Source organism: Aegilops tauschii, chromosome 1, assembly GCF_002575655.3.
Source record: "Aegilops tauschii subsp. strangulata cultivar AL8/78 chromosome 1, Aet v6.0, whole genome shotgun sequence".
Lineage (NCBI taxonomy): Eukaryota > Viridiplantae > Streptophyta > Magnoliopsida > Poales > Poaceae > Aegilops > Aegilops tauschii.
The window spans coordinates 83,709,487-83,727,937 of NC_053035.3; the positions used below are offsets into that span (position 1 = coordinate 83,709,487).

The 18,451-nt window shown below is 45.5% G+C and overlaps 2 protein-coding genes across 3 annotated transcripts; one reads left to right on the top strand and one right to left on the bottom strand.

The window, feature by feature from the left end:
- Nucleotides 1–4,582: 4,582 nt before the first annotated feature.
- Nucleotides 4,583–8,299, top strand: LOC109756393 (SUN domain-containing protein 1). 2 transcript variants are annotated; one of them, XM_020315237.4, is made up of 3 exons: nucleotides 4,583–4,881; nucleotides 6,004–7,076; nucleotides 7,606–8,299. In XM_020315237.4, exons 2-3 carry the CDS (start codon nucleotides 6,018–6,020, stop codon nucleotides 7,906–7,908), a joined length of 1,362 nt encoding a protein of 453 aa, XP_020170826.1. In that variant the 5' UTR covers nucleotides 4,583–4,881; nucleotides 6,004–6,017; the 3' UTR covers nucleotides 7,909–8,299. The 2 variants fall into 2 exon arrangements, with proteins under 2 accessions (XP_020170826.1, XP_073364889.1); XM_073508788.1 differs by having other exon boundaries at nucleotides 4,678–4,980.
- Nucleotides 8,300–8,885: 586 nt separating this feature from the next.
- LOC109756396 (pentatricopeptide repeat-containing protein At4g35850, mitochondrial) lies at nucleotides 8,886–13,709 on the bottom strand. The gene is made up of 13 exons (XM_020315241.4): nucleotides 13,565–13,709; nucleotides 13,326–13,482; nucleotides 12,970–13,132; nucleotides 12,806–12,871; nucleotides 12,611–12,708; nucleotides 11,850–11,967; nucleotides 11,558–11,767; nucleotides 11,300–11,376; nucleotides 10,773–10,863; nucleotides 10,046–10,111; nucleotides 9,888–9,965; nucleotides 9,673–9,774; nucleotides 8,886–9,386 (listed from the first exon to the last, which is right to left on the bottom strand). Exons 1-13 carry the CDS (start codon nucleotides 13,596–13,598, stop codon nucleotides 9,288–9,290), a joined length of 1,359 nt encoding a protein of 452 aa, XP_020170830.1. The 5' UTR covers nucleotides 13,599–13,709; the 3' UTR covers nucleotides 8,886–9,287.
- Nucleotides 13,710–18,451: the final 4,742 nt, after the last annotated feature.

Below are 18,451 nucleotides of genomic sequence, written 5' to 3' on the forward strand. Positions count from 1 at the left end.
AAGAAAGAGACCCGGGGCCATAGGTTTCACTAGTGGCTTCTCTCAAGATAGCATGTATTACGGTGGGTGAACAAATTATTGCCGAGCAATTGATAGAAGAGCGCATAGTTATGAAGTTATCTAAGGCAATGATCATGAATATAGGCATCACGTCCATGTCAAGTAGACTGAAACGATTATGCATCTACTACTATTACTCCACACATCGACCGCTATCCAGCATGCATCTAGAGTATTAAGTTCATAAGAACAGAGTAACGCATTAGCCAAGATGACATGATGTATAGGGATAAACTCAAGCAATATGATATAAACCCCATCTTTTTATCCTCGATGGCAACAATACAATACGTGCCTTGCTGCCCCTACTGTCACCGGGAAAGGACACCGCAAGATTGAACCCAAAGCTAAGCACTTCTCCCATTGTAAGAAAGATCAATCTAGTAGGCCAAACTAAACCGATAATTCAAAGAGACTTGCAAAGATATCAAATCATGCATATAAGAATTCAGAGAAGAACCAAATAATATTCATAGATAATCAAGTTCATAAATCCACAATTCATCGGATCTCGGCAAACACACTGCAAAAGAGTATTACATCGAATAGATCTCCAAGAACATCGAGGAGAACTTTGTATTGAGAATCAAAGAGAGAGAGAAGAAGCCATCTAGCTAATAACTATGGACCCGAAGGTATGTGGTAAACTACTCATGCTTCATCGGAGAGGCTATGGTGTTGATGTAGAAGCCCCCGTGATCGATTCCCCCTCCGGCAGATCGCCGGAAAAGGCCCCAAGATGGGATCTCACGGGTACAGAAGGTTGCGGCGGTGGAAAAGTGGTTTCGTGGCTCCCCCTGATGTTTTTAGGGTATAAGCGTATATATAGGCGGAAGAAGTACGTCGGTGGAGCTACGAGGGGACCACGAGGGTGGAGGGCGCGCCTATCCCCCTGGGCGCGCCCTCGTGCCTCGTGGCCGCGTCGTGGCGTTCCAGACTTCAACTCCAAGTCTTCTGGTTTGCTTTCGGTCCAAGAAAGATCATCGCGAAGGTTTCATTCCATTTGGATTCCGTTTGATATTCCTTTTCTGCGAAAAACTAAAATAGGCAAAAAAACAGAAACTGGCACTGGGCCTCCGGTTAATAGGTTAGTCCCAAAAATAATATAAAATAGCATATTAAAGCCCATTAAACATCCAAAACAGATAATATAATAGCATGGAACAATCAAAAATTATAGATACGTTGGAGACGTATCACAAGCCAGGCCATAAAGAATGTGTCATCCGTTCTTCCAGCCATATCCTGAATCATCTTGCACCATGTAGTGATCTGGGGATGAGAATCTCCAGTTATGTTGAAAGCCTCTCTGAATCTCCTAGTTGCATCCTTGTCAACTACATATCTGACTTTTGACCCCTGCTTGGGAGATCAAATACCCTTTGAACACTGTCAGCATCGACACGGATCCTTCCCCTGCCTGGGAAAACCATTTCAGAGCTCTCTGGCTGGTAGGACTGCACCAGGAATTTAGTGAGGTCCGCTGGAAGTGTGTCTGATAAGTTCAAGAGGCCCCCGAACAACCTCGAAACTAGCTCAGACTTCTGCGGTGGGGATAGAGAGCTGTTGAACTTTGCAAACCGCCCTGGTGATGCCCTTATCCTGCCCGCTTATGATGGTCACTCCACATCTTCTCCTGCAGTCACCTCAACTCCTTCACCACTGGCCTGTTGATGAGAAAATAAAAAAAATTAAGGAAACATTAAACACAAGACAAAAAACAGGACAGAAAAAAACTAGCAATCATCATTTGGATCAGTATTGCAAAACTATATAAACATAAAATGGATCATGCCAACTAATATGATGTTTTTGTGCAACTAATAAACCTCATGATGACAACTGAAGACTACCAGTGTGCAACCTACAAAAAAACTAAGAAAATATACTAGACCTGACAACTACAAAAAGTTATAGGGGATGTGCAATGATAAGAAATGATACTGCAACAAGATAACAACAACTAAAAAAAGATTTGCAAGGAACTGTTCAATAGCTCATAAACAAAAAAACTCACATACCTCAGCATCTGCTGCGGAAGATGTGGCAGCTCCTCCAGCAACTGCTGCCTGCACAAAATAGTGACCACTGATGTCAACTACAAGATGCCAACTAATGTCAACTACAAGATGCCAACTAATGTCAACTATATTTAGACCAAGATGACTAGTGTCAACTACAAGATTGTTATTGACCAATTACAACAAAAATAGTGGTGCCAACGGCTGCATAATTTCATCAGCGTCTAAAAAGCGAGAAACACTTATATTCTAGAATTTACTTACCCTAGAAGATGACTCAACTCCCCTTCCAAGTGCTGCACATCTAGTCCGCTTTACAACACGAAACTGATCAACATCCTAAGTAAATAAAAAACATGAGCATGGGAAAAAACAAAAATTATTATATGACCCAAACAAAACAAAAATAAGGTGCTTGTGTCATTAGCATGCCACTTACCTCAACTTCCTCTCCCTGCTGAACACTCCGCGCAGGTCGTGGCTAGCGATTAGCAGGACGCTTCGAGTTCCGGCGAAGCGACTGACTTCCAAAACGCTGATTAAGAAACCAAAGAAAACATGAAAAAAAATACATTAGCATACGTGCATAAGTTGAAAACAACTCAAAAACACAGAAAAAAATTGAAAAAATACATCTTCTTCATTGCCATATGCATCTCCTCCTATTATAACCATTTTTGCCCTGCGGGGGAAAATACAACAAAAGAAAACATAGTTAGAAGATGCGCAAACAAACTAGAGAAATCATAAAAGATTGCTTTGATCTGCAGACCTCTACACATAAGCAGGACACATAGTGCAAAAAATTATAAAACATGTGGACAACCAACTACTACAATGATGCAGCCAACTGGGCAGTCAACCTTGTGCAATCTAGACAGCATATAAGCCAACTAAGTTTAACTGTGGCAAGTAATAACTAGACAGAAAATAGTTAACTAAAGGCAACAAGCTCATTATGATAACTTGTGCAACTGGGACAAACAGAACTTGTGCAACAAGAATATACTATATAGGAAAATTGGCAAGCATTGATACTAATTTGCACAAATAATGGTCCCTAGTTGCATACAGCAGGGGAAAACACATGAACAACCACATCCACAACAAGACTGACAGATTGGGTAGACCATGTTGGAAAATTGGCAAGCATTGGTACTAACTTGCACAAATAATGGTCCCTGGTTGCACACAGCAGGGGAAAACACATGAACAACCGCATACACAACAAGACTGATAGATTGGGTAGACCATGTCAGAAAATTGGCAAGCATTGGTACTAATTTGCACAAATAATGGTCCCTAGTTGCACACAGCAGGGGAAAACACATGAACAACCACATACATGACAAGACTGACAGATTGGGTAGACCATATTGGAAAACTGGTAAGCATTGATGCTAAATTGCACAAACAAGGGTCCCTGGTTGCACACAGCAGGGGGAAAACACACAAACCACCAGATCCATCACAAAGGCTGGCAGCTTGGATACAGTATATTGGATAGAAGTATATTGGCAAGGATAGGTACTAATTTGCATAGGTAATGGTCCCTAGTTGCACACAACAGGGGAAGACACTTAACCAGGAGATCCACCACAAGACTGGCAGATTGGCTATATTATCTCAAAAATTGTCTACAACTGCTCCTAATTTGCACAAAATCGAAGCATACGAAGGGCGAATCGAAGCAAACACAGCAAGGGACCCTATGCAGCCCGCCACATCCGCCACCGTCAACCTGGACACGGCCTCACCCCCGGCGACGAGACAGAGAGAGGAAGGACAACAGAAGGCCGCCGCGGACGTCTCCGTCGACCGCAAAACCCAACAACCACACCCACCAACACCAACGCACCCTCCCGCCATGAATCCCCACCACCACTGTCCTTCCTGCCGCACAAATCCAAGGACAGGAGAGTCGAACGGAAGCACACACGACACGTCTACACCAAATCGACCATACGAGGCAGTTGATGCCATAGGAACCCTAGGAATCCCAGCCCACCATTTCCGCCAACGACGACCTCGACACGACCTAGAACCCCCGGTGACGAGACAGAGAAAGGGAGGACAGTAGTGGGTACCTGCAACGCCGGCGACGGCCAGCAGCGAATCCTCCCCGCGGTCCAGCAACGAATCCGCCGGCGATTTGAGAGCCGCAGCGCGATTCCGCCGCAGTTGCGGGGCGAGAGCGAGAGCGGAAAGGGAGGAGAGGAACAGGAATGCCACGCCCAGCGGACGAAATGGGGGAGAGAATGGCTCACGTTTCGAAACCGCCGCCCATGATCTCCCTCTAGCCACTTACATGTGGGTCCCACGCTGGGTCGGATAAGGACAAACCGCCCACGACCGCGCGGTGGGAGGAAACGGACCAGGCGGCACCTGGCTCTTGCGTGGTTCGATCGCGACGCGATCGTGTGGTGGAGAGCCGGCCGCTCGTTCTCTTCATTTAGTGCGCGTGCATTTTGCAGGTTTTAGGTTGAACTTTTGGAGCGGGAGTTGCGTATGAGAATTGAGATTGAGATGCCATTCCTCCGTGGTGGAGTGAGCCTTTCGGTTTCAAAAATCTCCCCGTCTTCCACCGCTTCCACGTACCCTATTCGCCACTCTTCTTCCCCCCCTCCCTCTCTCTCTCGCCCACTCTCTTCCCCTTCGGTTCTGTCCCCAAATTCGTCCGTCCGCATCCCCGGCCCCGGCTGCTCCCCTCCCCGCAGCCCTCTCGCGCCGACGGCGGCGGGGCACCGCAGGCCAGCCCCACCGGCGCTGCACCGGCGCGGATCGGTTACCCCCTTCGTCGGTAAGGAACCAACAACCCTAGCTCGATTGCGTGCGAGTTGGTTTTTCCTCCTCGGGCATCTTCCGTTGCCGCTGCAGCGAGCAACCAAGATCTAAACCGGTTAGTCCGCCGATTTGTTTGCTCCATGGATGTCACCCTCTAATCCTCAGTTCGACGGCTCGATTTAGGTCGCTCCCCCTCTTCATTCTGTCTGAGTTGACCCGTGGTAGTCCGGGCGCGGACGTGCGGTGCGGGCAGAGCTTATTTCCGAAAGTTTAGGGTTTTTCTCTTTTTCCCTGGTGATGTAATTTCTTGAACTTGGGGAATTAGGGTTGTGTTGTATGGAACCGTTAGGAAGTTGCAGGCGAGGTTGCTTGCTTTCGGTTAAGTGTTGTTGTCCCTTTTTTTTGTGGCAACTGAATGCAATTCGAGATTTGCTTCGAAATGTTGTGTAGGGTACCACAGTTTACTCCTGTCTTCACATTTTACTGCTTGGCTTTATATTTTGGTCCGTGATGGTAAATGGCAGTACTAGTTAAATAACAGTATGAATTCTTTCATTTCTTCGAGATCTGCAGCCTATCCTGTACTTATGTGCGATAATGTATTCTTTTCCTACTTATGATTGGCCCTTCACTGCCCAACTTTAATTGCTGGATTTGTGAAGGAAAAAATGCATAGGAAGGCTGTTATCTGTTACAGTTCATCTTATGCATGTGTATACCACCTTTTGTTATAGGCTGACTATATAGACACTTAGCTGCAGATAGATTATACTCCCTCCATTCCTAAATATAAGTCTTTTTAGAGATTTGAATATGGGCTACATACAGATGAATATAGACGTATTCTAGAGTGTAGATTCACTCATTTTGCTCTGTATGTAGTCCATATTAGAATATCTAAAAAGACTTATATTTAGGAATGGATGGAATACATCCATTGTCCTGCACAGATAAATTAGCAACAAAAATAAATATGGGAAGGCTGGCTATAAGATCAATTCCTTGGCTGTATCCTTCATGTTACTGTGCACAGATTTATTGCCAAATTTCTTTATGTAATAATAGCACTCATTTTCTGCTGCCTTATTCCATTTGCATCATTATTTCCAGTTTGTAATGTAGCTATGTTCTATTGTAGGTTAAGGCACAACAATGGCTTCAACTGCTGCTGTACCGGCCGCAAATACAAATGGGAACCATGCACTAAGTGTGGATTCACATTCCAGCCAAGATGTTAGGTGGCGAACAGTTGTTGTTGCAAAGAAAAAACCTACACCTGAGCTTCTTACTGAAGGTGGAGTTAATGGGGTCTCAGATGATAAGGTTTCTAGCAAGAAGGATATTGGTCATACAAGCCGTGGAGAGTCAGTTATCGACAAACCAAAATATTCGTCTAAGGCAAGAAAAGATGCATTTCCTCCGGCACCTTCTGCTGAACATCGAAAGAGAAGTACCACTAAACATGAAAAGGCCAAGTGGGAAACTGCACTAAGTGTGCTGATGAAGCTTTGCCTTCTTTTTACGGCTTTTGCTTGGATGGGGCAGGTGTTATGGGGATGGCAAAGTGGGGATTTATCATTTACAGCACTTGATATGGAGAGCAGACTATCCAAGGTAGAGGTGTTCAAGAAGACGACTAGGATGCTCCAGGTACAACTGGACATTTTAGATAAGAAGCTAGGAGATGAGCTTGGCAAAGCAAAAAGGGACATCACAAAGCAATTTGATGACAAGGGCAAGAAGTTAGAGACAAAGATAAATACATTGGAAGGCAAGGCTGACATATTAGATAAGTCACTTGCTGAACTGAGAGACATGGGTTTTATCTCTAAGAAAGAATTCAATGAGATTCTGACTCGGTTGAAGAGAAAGAAGGGTTTGGATGGCACTGGCAGTGATATAACCTTAGACGATGTGAGAGTATTTGCCAAAGAGATAGTGGAGATGGAGATAGCAAGGCATGCAGCAGATGGTCTTGGGATGGTGGATTATGCATTAGGGTCTGGTGGTGGCAAAGTGGTTAAGCATTCGGGAGCTTTCAAGAAAGCCAAGAGCATTCTTCCTCGTCGTAGTGAAAGTCACAAAATGCTGGAGCCAAGTTTTGGGCAGCCAGGAGAATGTTTTGCACTGGAAGGAAGTGCTGGATTTGTGGAAATCAAGCTCAGGACAGGAATTATTCCTGAGGCAGTCACTCTAGAGCATGTCGACAAGGTATGTCTATTGGTCATATTACCATAATTCGATACTCCTACTTCAATTTTTTTATTTGGCATATCTCTGTCCAACCCATACTGTAGCTCATTATTTTCTGTGCTACATGCTCTTAATTTTTTGTCAACATTTCTGATTTGAGATGGCTGACAACATATGCCATGTGGGTGCGTGCTCTGATTGATCAGCTTCACTTTTGATGCTATTGCTATCTATTAGAAACTTTCAGGAAAGCATCAAAACAACATGCAGCTCTATCTGTTAATAGTTGACTTCATTTGTTCTTTCCCTCAATTAGGCTTTATTGAGCCACAATAGAAAGGAATCATTGTGAAAGCAAAGCATGTTCTTCATTTTGTTGTGTTCCAGTTGAAATAACTGGTTCTTCCATTTTGTTTGTTTGCGTTATGATCTTGTCATTGAACAATCATGCCCTCATGCCCTGCCTGTCCTTGCTTCCCATGAATCACTTTTCTGCTTTGTTCATTCCAGTGTACTATCTTATGCGAACCATGCCTTGCCTGTGCAGAGTGTGGCCTTCGACCGGTCCAGCGCTCCCAAGGATTTCCAGGTCAGCGGGTGGTACCAAGGAGCAGACGACGATTCAGACAAGCATCCACGAACGCCGACAAGCCTAGGAGAGTTCACTTACGACCTCGAGAAGAGCAACGCCCAGACCTTCCAGCTAGACAGAACCACCGCTGACGCGTCGGTGGTCAACATGGTTCGGCTCGACTTCTCCTCGAACCACGGACAGCCTGAGCTGACGTGCATCTACCGCTTCAGGGTGCATGGCAGCGAGCCTGGCTCTACCGGCACCGCGGCATCGTGAGGCCTGCCTGATGTAAGTTAGTACCGGTGTGCCTGGGACCATACGGTCTTCCCTCTTTAGCTTTGATTGAAGACTTGAACCCCTGCGAGACAGTAGGTTCAAGTTGATTCTAATCTGTAGCATAACGGTGCCACTATGGACAGACGCTGACTTACTGTTCTTGTTCCTAGCTAGAAGTGCTAATTGATTATCTGGCAACTGTGATTGCTCTCTGTACTCTACCGTGGAAGTATTTGTAATGTAAAATTATTAATTAGGGTGTGAACTGGTGTGCTCTTCTCGGGTGTTTGGAGTTTTTATTTGCTGTGAGCTTGCCCTATATTTGGTTTGTCTCAACTACTATGTAAATGACGTGCACCGATTAATAAAGATTAAAACTGTCCTAGTCGCATCTCATTTGCCATATTTTTCGTTTCTGCAAGGGGAGTTTTTTTTTTTGAACACTTACGCAAGGGGAGTTTACAAATATATTGTTAAATGCTGAGATAGGAAATACAACACTGCCAATTTCTTGGATGTTAGATTTTGACAAGGTTACGGTACACAGAGACTGAATGGTGGAGAAACATCGAAGAAGGAATAAATTTATGGAGTTTATATTTCTTTATTTCGTTATCTCTATGTACTCTATATCGCTATGTAAAGGACGTTGATTCTCAAACCTGTTTGCAGTTTGACACGTTCTGCAACCGTAAGCCTGTAACTCTTAACATTGCAAGCCTGATGTGTGTTAGTGCAGATCTTTCAGGTTGTCCATGAAGAATCAGCACGGTGACTGCTACCATTTCAGTTTTTGTTCTTATTCTTGAGTTGTACTACCTCCGTTCTATAATTCTTGTCATGGTTTTAACCACACTAAAACCACGACAAGAGTTATGGAACAGAGGGATCTCTTCTGGTGTCAGAGAAGCCGAGGACGAAGAGCGGGAGCCTCTCCCGGACAAAACCCCCTTGTTTGAAACAATATGGAACATCTATACACCAAGAAATCACATTTGAACGGCAACCAGTACAAACTGACGACTAAACAATCACATTTGAACGGCAACCAGTACAAACTCCAACCACAAAGTTCGATAGATGGTCCGCCCAGATAAATAACAACAAAATTGAATGGAACTTAAGAAAGAGACTTAGGCATAGGAGGCGACAAAACAATACATTTCTGTCTCAGGATGTATACACTGGTCCCTGCCATTCTTTCCTAACCGTTATCCACGGATAGATATTCTTGATGGTTTCTCCTTGCTTTCTGTCGTCCTAAAAGTAGTTATTCGGTTTTCTGGATATTAAACATATTGATGCATCCAGCAACCTCCTTACCAAAACAAGTTTCAGCCTGCATTGGTACAGGGAGACTAGAGCAGTTTGACCGTGTGTTACTGAAAATTTCTCCTCGGGCCCAACCGGAGTTGCAGGTTGTCCAAAACACGGGCAACATTCACAAGCCGTGGATCGTCAGAAGGAATTTCTCGTTCCTGCATCGGGAATACAAGAGACCATGAAACAGGGTTAGAATCCACGTACGGTCAATTTTATTCTAGTTTGTTCAGTCAAGCACACTGATACGTTGAAGCAAGCCTTGCTGTTTTTATTGCGTGGCATGCACAGCAAGCTCTCAAAATTTGATAAAACTCAACCAGATTCGGCATTGTAAACTAATGTTATAATTGAACCCAATCCAAAGTTACGAAAAAAACACGGACTCCAAGGTGAGGAAAATATACCAGATGACATGACTGACTCTAAAATATTGAAGCTTACCTTCAATCCCTTGTAGTATGCTTCAACAGCAGGAAGTGCTGGGATTATATTGCGGGTTTGCAGCATATCCCAGATATAATTTGCAGTTGTATATCCACCAGTCTGAACAAACCCACAGAAATTTCAACAGTCATTGGTGCAACTCAATTCTTTTTTCAGGAAGCATTAGGACTTCTGTGAATTCAGTACTGAAAGGTGGCAGTTGTGCTGCTTACCTTTTCACCAGAAGCCGCTAGTAGAAGATCCGTCCCCATCTTGGGATTCAAGAAGAATTTTCTTTCAGTCATTTTCTCCTGAAATATATTGTAAACCCTAAGATTTTGAACTCCCGAGTTAGTCAAACAGTAACACAAAACTAGAAGGAAGGAATTACCAAGGTTGCTTGAGCAACTTCCATTCCTCTTGGAGTATACCCTATCATAGCTCCCTCGGCAAGTGTCTGCATTCCATTGATGCATAGAATATAAAAGGTGCATGTGAGAAATTGAGAACACATGGTGTGGATAAGAGAGATACATAGATTCCTAATTATATATTTTATTGTTACACGAATTATATGTAGGACCTTAATTAGCTACTCTATAGTAAAGTTACCTATATTATTTTGTATGCATATTATCCCAAGATGCTCAGCTTTTGGCATGTGGCTAATTTTTGTTCAGCATATAGGATTCATACGGTACCAATTTCAAACTTCAAATTTGATTTCCATCTTTTACTTTTTTTTTTAAATATAGTGAAATATAACTGTTATTTGTGAAATCTGAGAGCTACCACTGTTGGATCCACTAATCAAAATGGTCTCTAATCAAAAGTTAGCAGCTAGCTTAAAGTTAATAAGCAGCAGTACGATTGTGTTTTAGAGCCTGTGACTATAAAGGAACAGTAAATCCTGTAGTGGTTAAATTGGAAAGTTCTACAAAGATTCTGAAAGTTCACAACTAATTTTTTTAGATCAAAATAGTCCAAGGCACAAGGCCTGATGTGTACCGCGAAACATGTCCATCACTAGGATTTGAAGATTCGTAATGGAATTAAACCTATGTTGCTTTCAACCATAAATATTAAATTTGAAGTTATAACTTTAACAAGATACTCACCACATACAGCTCTGCGGGTGTGGGTTTCAAGCTTGAGAACTCTTCAAACATCTTAACAGCGGAATCAATATCTCCACATCGAAGATAACACCTTTTCAGTTAAAGGACAAGAAATTAACAGATAGATCCAGAAGTTGATAGAAATCATTACCATAGAAAAGGACAAACATGATGGGTTGTCAAATGACAATTGCAGGTATCCTAAAAATAGACACTGCATTTCCAAATACTATGTACATTTAGCTAAACATCATACATAATGCGATTTCATTGATTTGCAATGTCCACTTTATAAGATTGTTAATTCAACTTGCACAAGAGACTTTTCAGTATGCATAATGCGCAGGCTTAAAGTTTTGGACAGCGAAGCTATATCAGTGAATCTCGACAAAGATGAAGATTCCTTGATGAGTTCTCGACATACTTAGAAACTGAACATATCAGGAGCAATTAACCATTGAAGTTCCTCATAACCATGCAATGTATCATTAGATCGATACTGTTCAGCATGCAGAGTTGCAGATTACCTTACAGCTTGCATCACAATGAAGGCATCATAATTAAAATTCTCTTTAGTGAACATGTCAAGAAGTGCTTCGAGTGTCTGCAAAATTGTAAAGAGGATTAAATTTCATAGTAGGTAAAGCTCAATTTCATGACATGAGCTAACTATGAAATGTAAGATAACTAAATTATGGACATGTCAATTTGTCAAGTATCAATGCTGCTGAGCAGTAACTAGACACTGGTTACTAAAAACACAGTGAAAATGCAGCATAGCACACCTCTTTGCTCCCCAAGTCTGCACAAGCATGGATAGCAACATGATAAATTGTTAACTGCTTAAATATAAATCCTCTTCTGTGTGCAAATTCTGCTGTTGGCAAGTTGTATAGCTCTTCCTCTGACACATTCATCATTATATTCTCAGCACTATCATTTGCTACCCTTTCAACATACTGCCAACCTTTTGACTGCTGGACGAACTCAAGAATCTGAAAACAAAGTAGAGAAAAGGATGAGTACAGTTATGGTAAATGTACCACCACAACAAACTTTCTTGAGTGCATAACATACTTTTGCCGGAGTATCCTCACTGGCTGGTGTCTTGTTCTTGAATGCAGTTATTAGTCCAGCATAACAAAACTTGTTTAATCCAAGTCCAGCGGCGGTCATATCACGAACTATAGCATAACTGGTAAAACAATCACATTAGTGTTTCTCCCAGCATAGATAATAAACGGATATACTGGAAAGAGTTGCTGTTCGGGATAAATTATACTCCCTCCGTCCGGAATTAGTTGACGTTCAAATAGATATCCGTGTGAGCGTCAACTAATTCCGGACGGAGGAAGTATGTCGAAAAACATGCTTAGCTACCTAATATAATTCTAGAGCGAAACTTGCCACAAGCTGAAGAGATAACCTAGGCACTAGTGGAATTGATGTCTTCTGATAATGTATATCCCCCACATTATGCGAGGAAAACTGGCACTCCTACTCTGTAACCTCCAGAGGCTCTTATAACCCTGGATGTACCAACACGTTACATGTAGTCTAGTGTTCAAATTTGTGGAACTAGTAGTAATGAATCCTGTATTTTTAGTTGTCTCAATGGAGCTTTACTAACGGAAATACGAAAACAAGGGAACAGCTATTGTACAATCTGCAGGCCTTGGCTTATTTGCTCCAAGTGCCCAGTTGATAAGTCACAACATCATGGTAAAGATAGTCAACCACAGTGTATATCTTGGAATATGTGATTTCATATTGCAGTCTTAAATGTTGCATGCTTCTACAATCTGAAAACATAAAAATTGATGTGAAGGACCCCTTACACTTGATCGGTACGCCCAGTTGCTGCAAGTGCATTCAAGAGACAAATGTAGGTTTCTCCTTTCAACTTAACGCCATGTGCTTTCATTTCTTCCAGAAGCTTCAGTACAGGTAACAAAAGTTAGAGCATTGGTGAGCACGAGTAACAGAGGAGGAGCATCGGCAGCAACTCAGAAATAGGTAGGAAGATAACCAACCAAGATTGCTGCATCCGAGTTCTTGCATTTCCCGCAAGTGGAAATCAGAAAATTGTATAGGTTAACCTACAATGAATTAAGCCATTAGCCTAATTTCTGTCCGACAAAATAAAAAGGGAATCGGCATAGGAGATGAAGGCATGTAAAGAAGAGAGTGGTCTAACATCAGGCTGCAAGCCCATTTCTCTCATCTGATCGCGGAAGTAGAAAGCATCTTGCAGCCGGCTGCCCTTCATGGTGCCGACTATGAGATTGTGGAATGTATCCCGCACAGGCTGCACCCCGTCGAGCAGCATGTCATCGTAGGCATCACGAAGCAGGTAGGGCCTGAAGACAACATGAAAGCATTTAATTCAGACTCGGGAAGAAACAATTAGGTTGGCACAGGCATGCTCGTACCCACACCAGATCATCGACGCAACAATAACAGCTTAACAAAACTATCCTAACGGGAAATGCCACTGCTCGGAACTGGGTCGAACAGGTGGTGTGCAGGAACCGAAACAAGGGCTGGACGTGCCTGCGCTGCTGGACGAGGGACCCAATGACGGTGTTGTACTCGGAGACATTGTTAGCGTAGTTGCGGCGCATGTACTCCTCCGTCGACGTCGCCACGCCGCGCCGCCCCACCCCTGCGGCCGCCGCCGCCGCCTGAGCCGTAGCATGCCGCAGCTGCCCTGCACCGCCAGATCCAGAGGTTAGTGCCGCCAAATTTGCGGGCAAGCGAGACGGGATCTTGTGAGAGGGGGAGGAGGAGACCTTGGAGCAGGAGGGAGTTCTTGAGGAGGCCCATGGCGGATGGTGGGGGGAGAGGTGGTGGCGCTGCGTCGACTGAGGAAGAGAGACGGGAAGAGAATGGGAGGAGGGTTTAAGAGTTACTGAGATGGCCGAGATCGATGTGGGCCAAGGCCCATGGGTCTGAAGCACAGTGCATTCGATGGCCATGTTTACGTTTCGTCTTACGAGCCAGGTCCTAGTTTCCATGTGCTTTTTATCCATGTCTCAACAAAAAATGTGCTTTTTATCCTATACTAGCAAATATGCTCGTGCGTTGTAACGGAAGATTATGCAGGTGTGGTAGATATAGCGAACTGCACCGAGTCATCTGCAGGGTACGCGAACTAGTTTTCCTCGTCCCTGGCGGCTGTAACCCCAGCCGCCGCCAGGAGAGGCCGATCTTCCTGCGCCGTCCTCCGGCGGCTCCCCTCCGCCGGCGACCTCGGTCGTCGGTGGTGAGGGGGTCGCTGGATCCACGAGATCGTTTTTTATTTCCTCGTAGCTAGGTTTTTAGGTTGTTCATCGTCTTTGCTTCGGCGGCGATGATGACGGCGCTGAATAAAGATTCTTCGGATCCTTCCCCGACGAGGCCATCGGTCCTATGGTTGGGGATGAATTTGGAAATCAGTCTGTTCAAGTAAGGATGACGTAGCGGCGACGGCATCCTCGTGGTGGACCTGTGTCCTCGGGCTCCGCCGTTGCGGCGACGTTTGCTCTAGCGTCGGCGCGAAGCTTGGGAGGTAGTCCAGGAGCGGATGCAGATTGTGGTCGGCATCGATGACATCTTGAAGACGGAACATGTGCTGGGCTCGTGGTTGTGGATGGCAGGTATGGTTTTCTCCTTCGGCGTCTTAGTCGTGGTGGGGTGCCAGATCTGGAGTTCAATGGCGTGTCCGAGGTGTTGCCCCGGTCTGATTCGTTCAACGACAAGGGCTTCACTTTTGGTGAGCCACCTTGGAGGTCCGCAAAGCTGCATATCAGTGATGGAGCCACGTCAAGCTCGGGTGATGAGGTGATTCGTCATTCTTTTCTTCGGTGGCTGCTGTGGTGGTGCCGGAGGCAGATGGCGGGCTGTAACGCCCCGAGACCGACGCCTCAGAAGATTTCCATATATTTCGTGGTCGCCGTGTGTTTTTTTGTGCTTGCTCTTTTATTTTTGCATTGCATCATGTCATCATGCCATCATGTCATTAATCTTTGCATCTCAACTCAACTAATAAATTGCATAGACTGTTGATCTATTTAAATCGAGGTAAGGGTGACTTCTCTTTATAACATATCCTCCCAATATTAGGGAGCTATATTTAATATTTCATTAATTTGGAATTTACCATAACACACTTGCAAATTATCCCAATGCCTTTGTTATTTTAATTCTTGGTCTCCAGCCTTGCCATATATTTTTTTTCATCATATTCCGGAGCTCCACCAAAAATCCGAACAATTTTGGACCGTCCCAACCCTCACTTCCTATTCAAATCATTTGAATTCAAATCAAATGAGTTTGAATTTAAATCTTTTAATCATGGCATTTTCTATTTTCTCGGAACAAGCACATTTTCATGAGTCCGGGGAAATAATCCCCATGTCCAACTTCTTTCCCTAACCCTCTCTTTCTTTTCTTCTCTCTAATTCTTTTCTGTTAAAGAAAGTTTAAGAGAGAGAGGGAGAAAGGAACCCAGCAGGCCACAAGGCCCAGCCGCCCCACTTAACCTAAACCCTAGGCCGAGCCCCTCCTCTTGCTCGTCTTGCTCTTTCCCTCTGCCCGCCGCCGCAGCCCTGATCCCCATCTCTCTCGCTCTTCTCTCGGTCTCCACCCTCTCCCCTTCGTCCTCCTGCGCCGCCACACGCAGAGGAGCAGGGCCCTCGCGCCGCGCGCCTCGCCCGCCCTGCTCCCGGTCATCCTCGTCGCCGACCTCCTTTGCCCCGTCCCTCAAGCTCCCGCAAGCCCGCGTCCTCCGCTGCCAAGCAGGCTGCTGCCTTGCGCGCGCGACCACGCCGGCCTCTCCTACCCCGCCGCACCACCATGTGTTGCGCCCTGTTTCTCCTCCCGCGCCAACGCCCTCCTTCGGTTGCTCGCGCCTGCAGCTCCGTCCACGAGCTCGTGCAGCCATGGCCGCCACAGGAGCCTCGTGCCCGACCCCCTCGCTGAGGCCATGGATGCCGCGGACCCGCCTTCCTGCACCTCCACACGGCGCCCGCACATGCCACCAACCGCTGCTCCGCCTCCATCGAGCTCCATCCCCTGCTGTCACTGGATCGCCAAGATGCAGCCCCGACCCCGTCGGCCCCTTCCTCCTACAACGCTCAAGCCTTCATGCCCGAGGCCTTTGTCATCTCCCTGTGGTGCGCTGCGTGCGACCGTGACAGCCAGATGGTCGCCACCTCTGCAGCCTCCTGCTGCTGTTTCGTGCGCCTTCGCTGTCGGTTGCTGTCGACGCAAGACCAACGGCTTCATCGTCGTTCGCCTACACGCCCGAACCGCGACGATCCCGGAGACTGGATACGCCAAGTACCAGGTCAACGAGGACCGCCAAGTTCGTCTTCCACCATCTCCGAATTCGCCAAGTACCACTACGCCCGGAGACCTCGGACCCGTCAAGTACCTCTCCGAAAACGAACGTGTGCCACTACTTCCACTACCGTCGCCGAAGACCCGTGTAACGGAACCGTCAAGTTCGACTACCTTCGTGTGTACCACTACTTCCCTCGACGATTTTGAACCGCCCCGAAATACACGCTTCAAAGGTATAACCGCCGAGAACGACCGCCCGCGAACGAATGCATGTGTTGTATGAGTTGCTTGCGTTTGCACCGTGCCCGACTTGTTCGTCGCATGCTGTCACTTGTTTCCTTGCCACCGTCTTTTGGGACACCCGGTAACCGGGATCACCCCACCATCTTGCATGGCACGCTCACGCCCACTTCTTTTGCACCGGTATCTCCGCGAGCTACCGGAACCGATATGTTGTCGTGGCATCATTTTCGGATTCGTTGCCGTGGCATCCCTTTCTTCCACCACGGTGACAAATGCTTCATAACATGCTCATGTCAACATTTTCATAAAATTGCTTAAAACTTGCATTGTCATCCGCATCATGATAACAACATTTAAATATTTAAAATTGTGTTTGTATTAAATTGCTAAATGACATGAGGATTTATCGGAATTGTTGTTTGTTGTTTCCGGCCTCATTTAAATTGCCTAGATAGGTAGTTTTGTTATGCTTCACCCCTTGCCATGTTTAATAACATTTAATATTGTTGGGTACATAAACGAGAGAGAACAAAATAATTGAATGTGGTGTTTCGTCAATATGCAACTCGTTGCATATTGAGCTCCACTTAATTTGTAGTATTGTTTGTTGCATTTTCCCATGCCATGCCTCATTTAAACCGGACATGCATCATACTTGACTGTGCATCATGCCATGTTTATGTGATGGTTGTTTTACTATGTTGTTTGTTTCTTTCCGGGTTGTTTCTCTCGTTAGCTTCGGTTTCGTTCCGGAGTTGTGAGGATTCGTTCGACTACATCCGTTTGTCTTCTTCATGGATTCGTTCTTCTTCCTTGCGGGATCTCAGGCAAGATGACCACACCCTCGAAATCACTTCTATCTTTGCTTGCTAGTTGTTCGCTCTATCGCTATGTCGCGCTACCTACCACTTGTTATATCATGCCTCCCTTATTGCCATGTCAGCCTCTAACCTTTTCACCCTTCCTAGCAAACCGTTGTTTGGCTATGTTACTGCTTTTTCTCAGCCCCTCTTATAGCGTTGTTAGTTGCAGGTGAAGATGAAGTTGGTTCCACGTTGGAACATGGATATGTTGGGATATCACAATATCTCTTATCTTAATTAATGCATCTATATACTTGGTAAAGGGTGGAAGGCTCGGCCTTATGCCTGGTGTTTTGTTCCACTCTTGCCGCCCTAGTTTCCGTCATATCGGTGTTATGTTCCTTGATTTTGCGTTCCTTACGCGGTTGGGTGATTTATGGGACCCCCTTGACAGTTCGCTTTGAATAAAACTCCTCCAGCAAGGCCCAACCTTGGTTTTACCATTTGCCTACCTAAGCCTTTTTCCCTTGGGTTCTGCAGACTCAAGGGTCATCTTTATTTTAAACCCCCGGGCCAGTGCTCCTCTGAGTGTTGGTCCAACCCGTCAGTCGCCGGTGGCCACCAGGGGCAACTCTGGGCTCGCCTATCGGAAGCTTGGACAATCCGGTGTGCCCTGAGAACGAGATATGTGCAGCTCTTATCAGGATTTGTCGGCACATTCGGGCGGCTTTGCTGGTCTTGTTTTACCATTGTCGAAATGTCTTGTAAACCGGGATTCCGAGACTGATCGGGTCTTCCCGGGAGAAGGAATATCCTTCGTTGACCGTGAGAGCTTATAATGGGCTAAGTTGGGACACCCCTGCAGGGTATTATCTTTCGAAAGCCGTGCCCGCGGTTATGAGGCAGATGGGAATTTGTTAATGTCCGGTTGTAGAGAACTTGACACTTGACTTAACTAAAACGCGTCAACCGCGTGTGTAGCCATGATGGTCTCTTTTCGGCGGAGTCCGGGAAGAGAACACGGTTTTTGGGTTATGTTCGACGTAAGTAGGAGTTCAGGATCACTTCTTGATCATTACTAGTTGACGACCGTTCCGTTGCTCCTCTTCTCGCTCTTATTTGCGTATGTTAGCCACCATATATGCTTAGTGCTTGCTGCAGCTCCACCTCATTGCCCCATCCTTCCTTTTAGCTTAAATAGTCTTGATCTCGCGGGTGTGAGATTGCTGAGTCCGCGTGACTCACAGATACTTCCAAACAGTTGCAGGTGCCGATGATACCAGTGCAGGTGACGCAACCGAGCTCAAG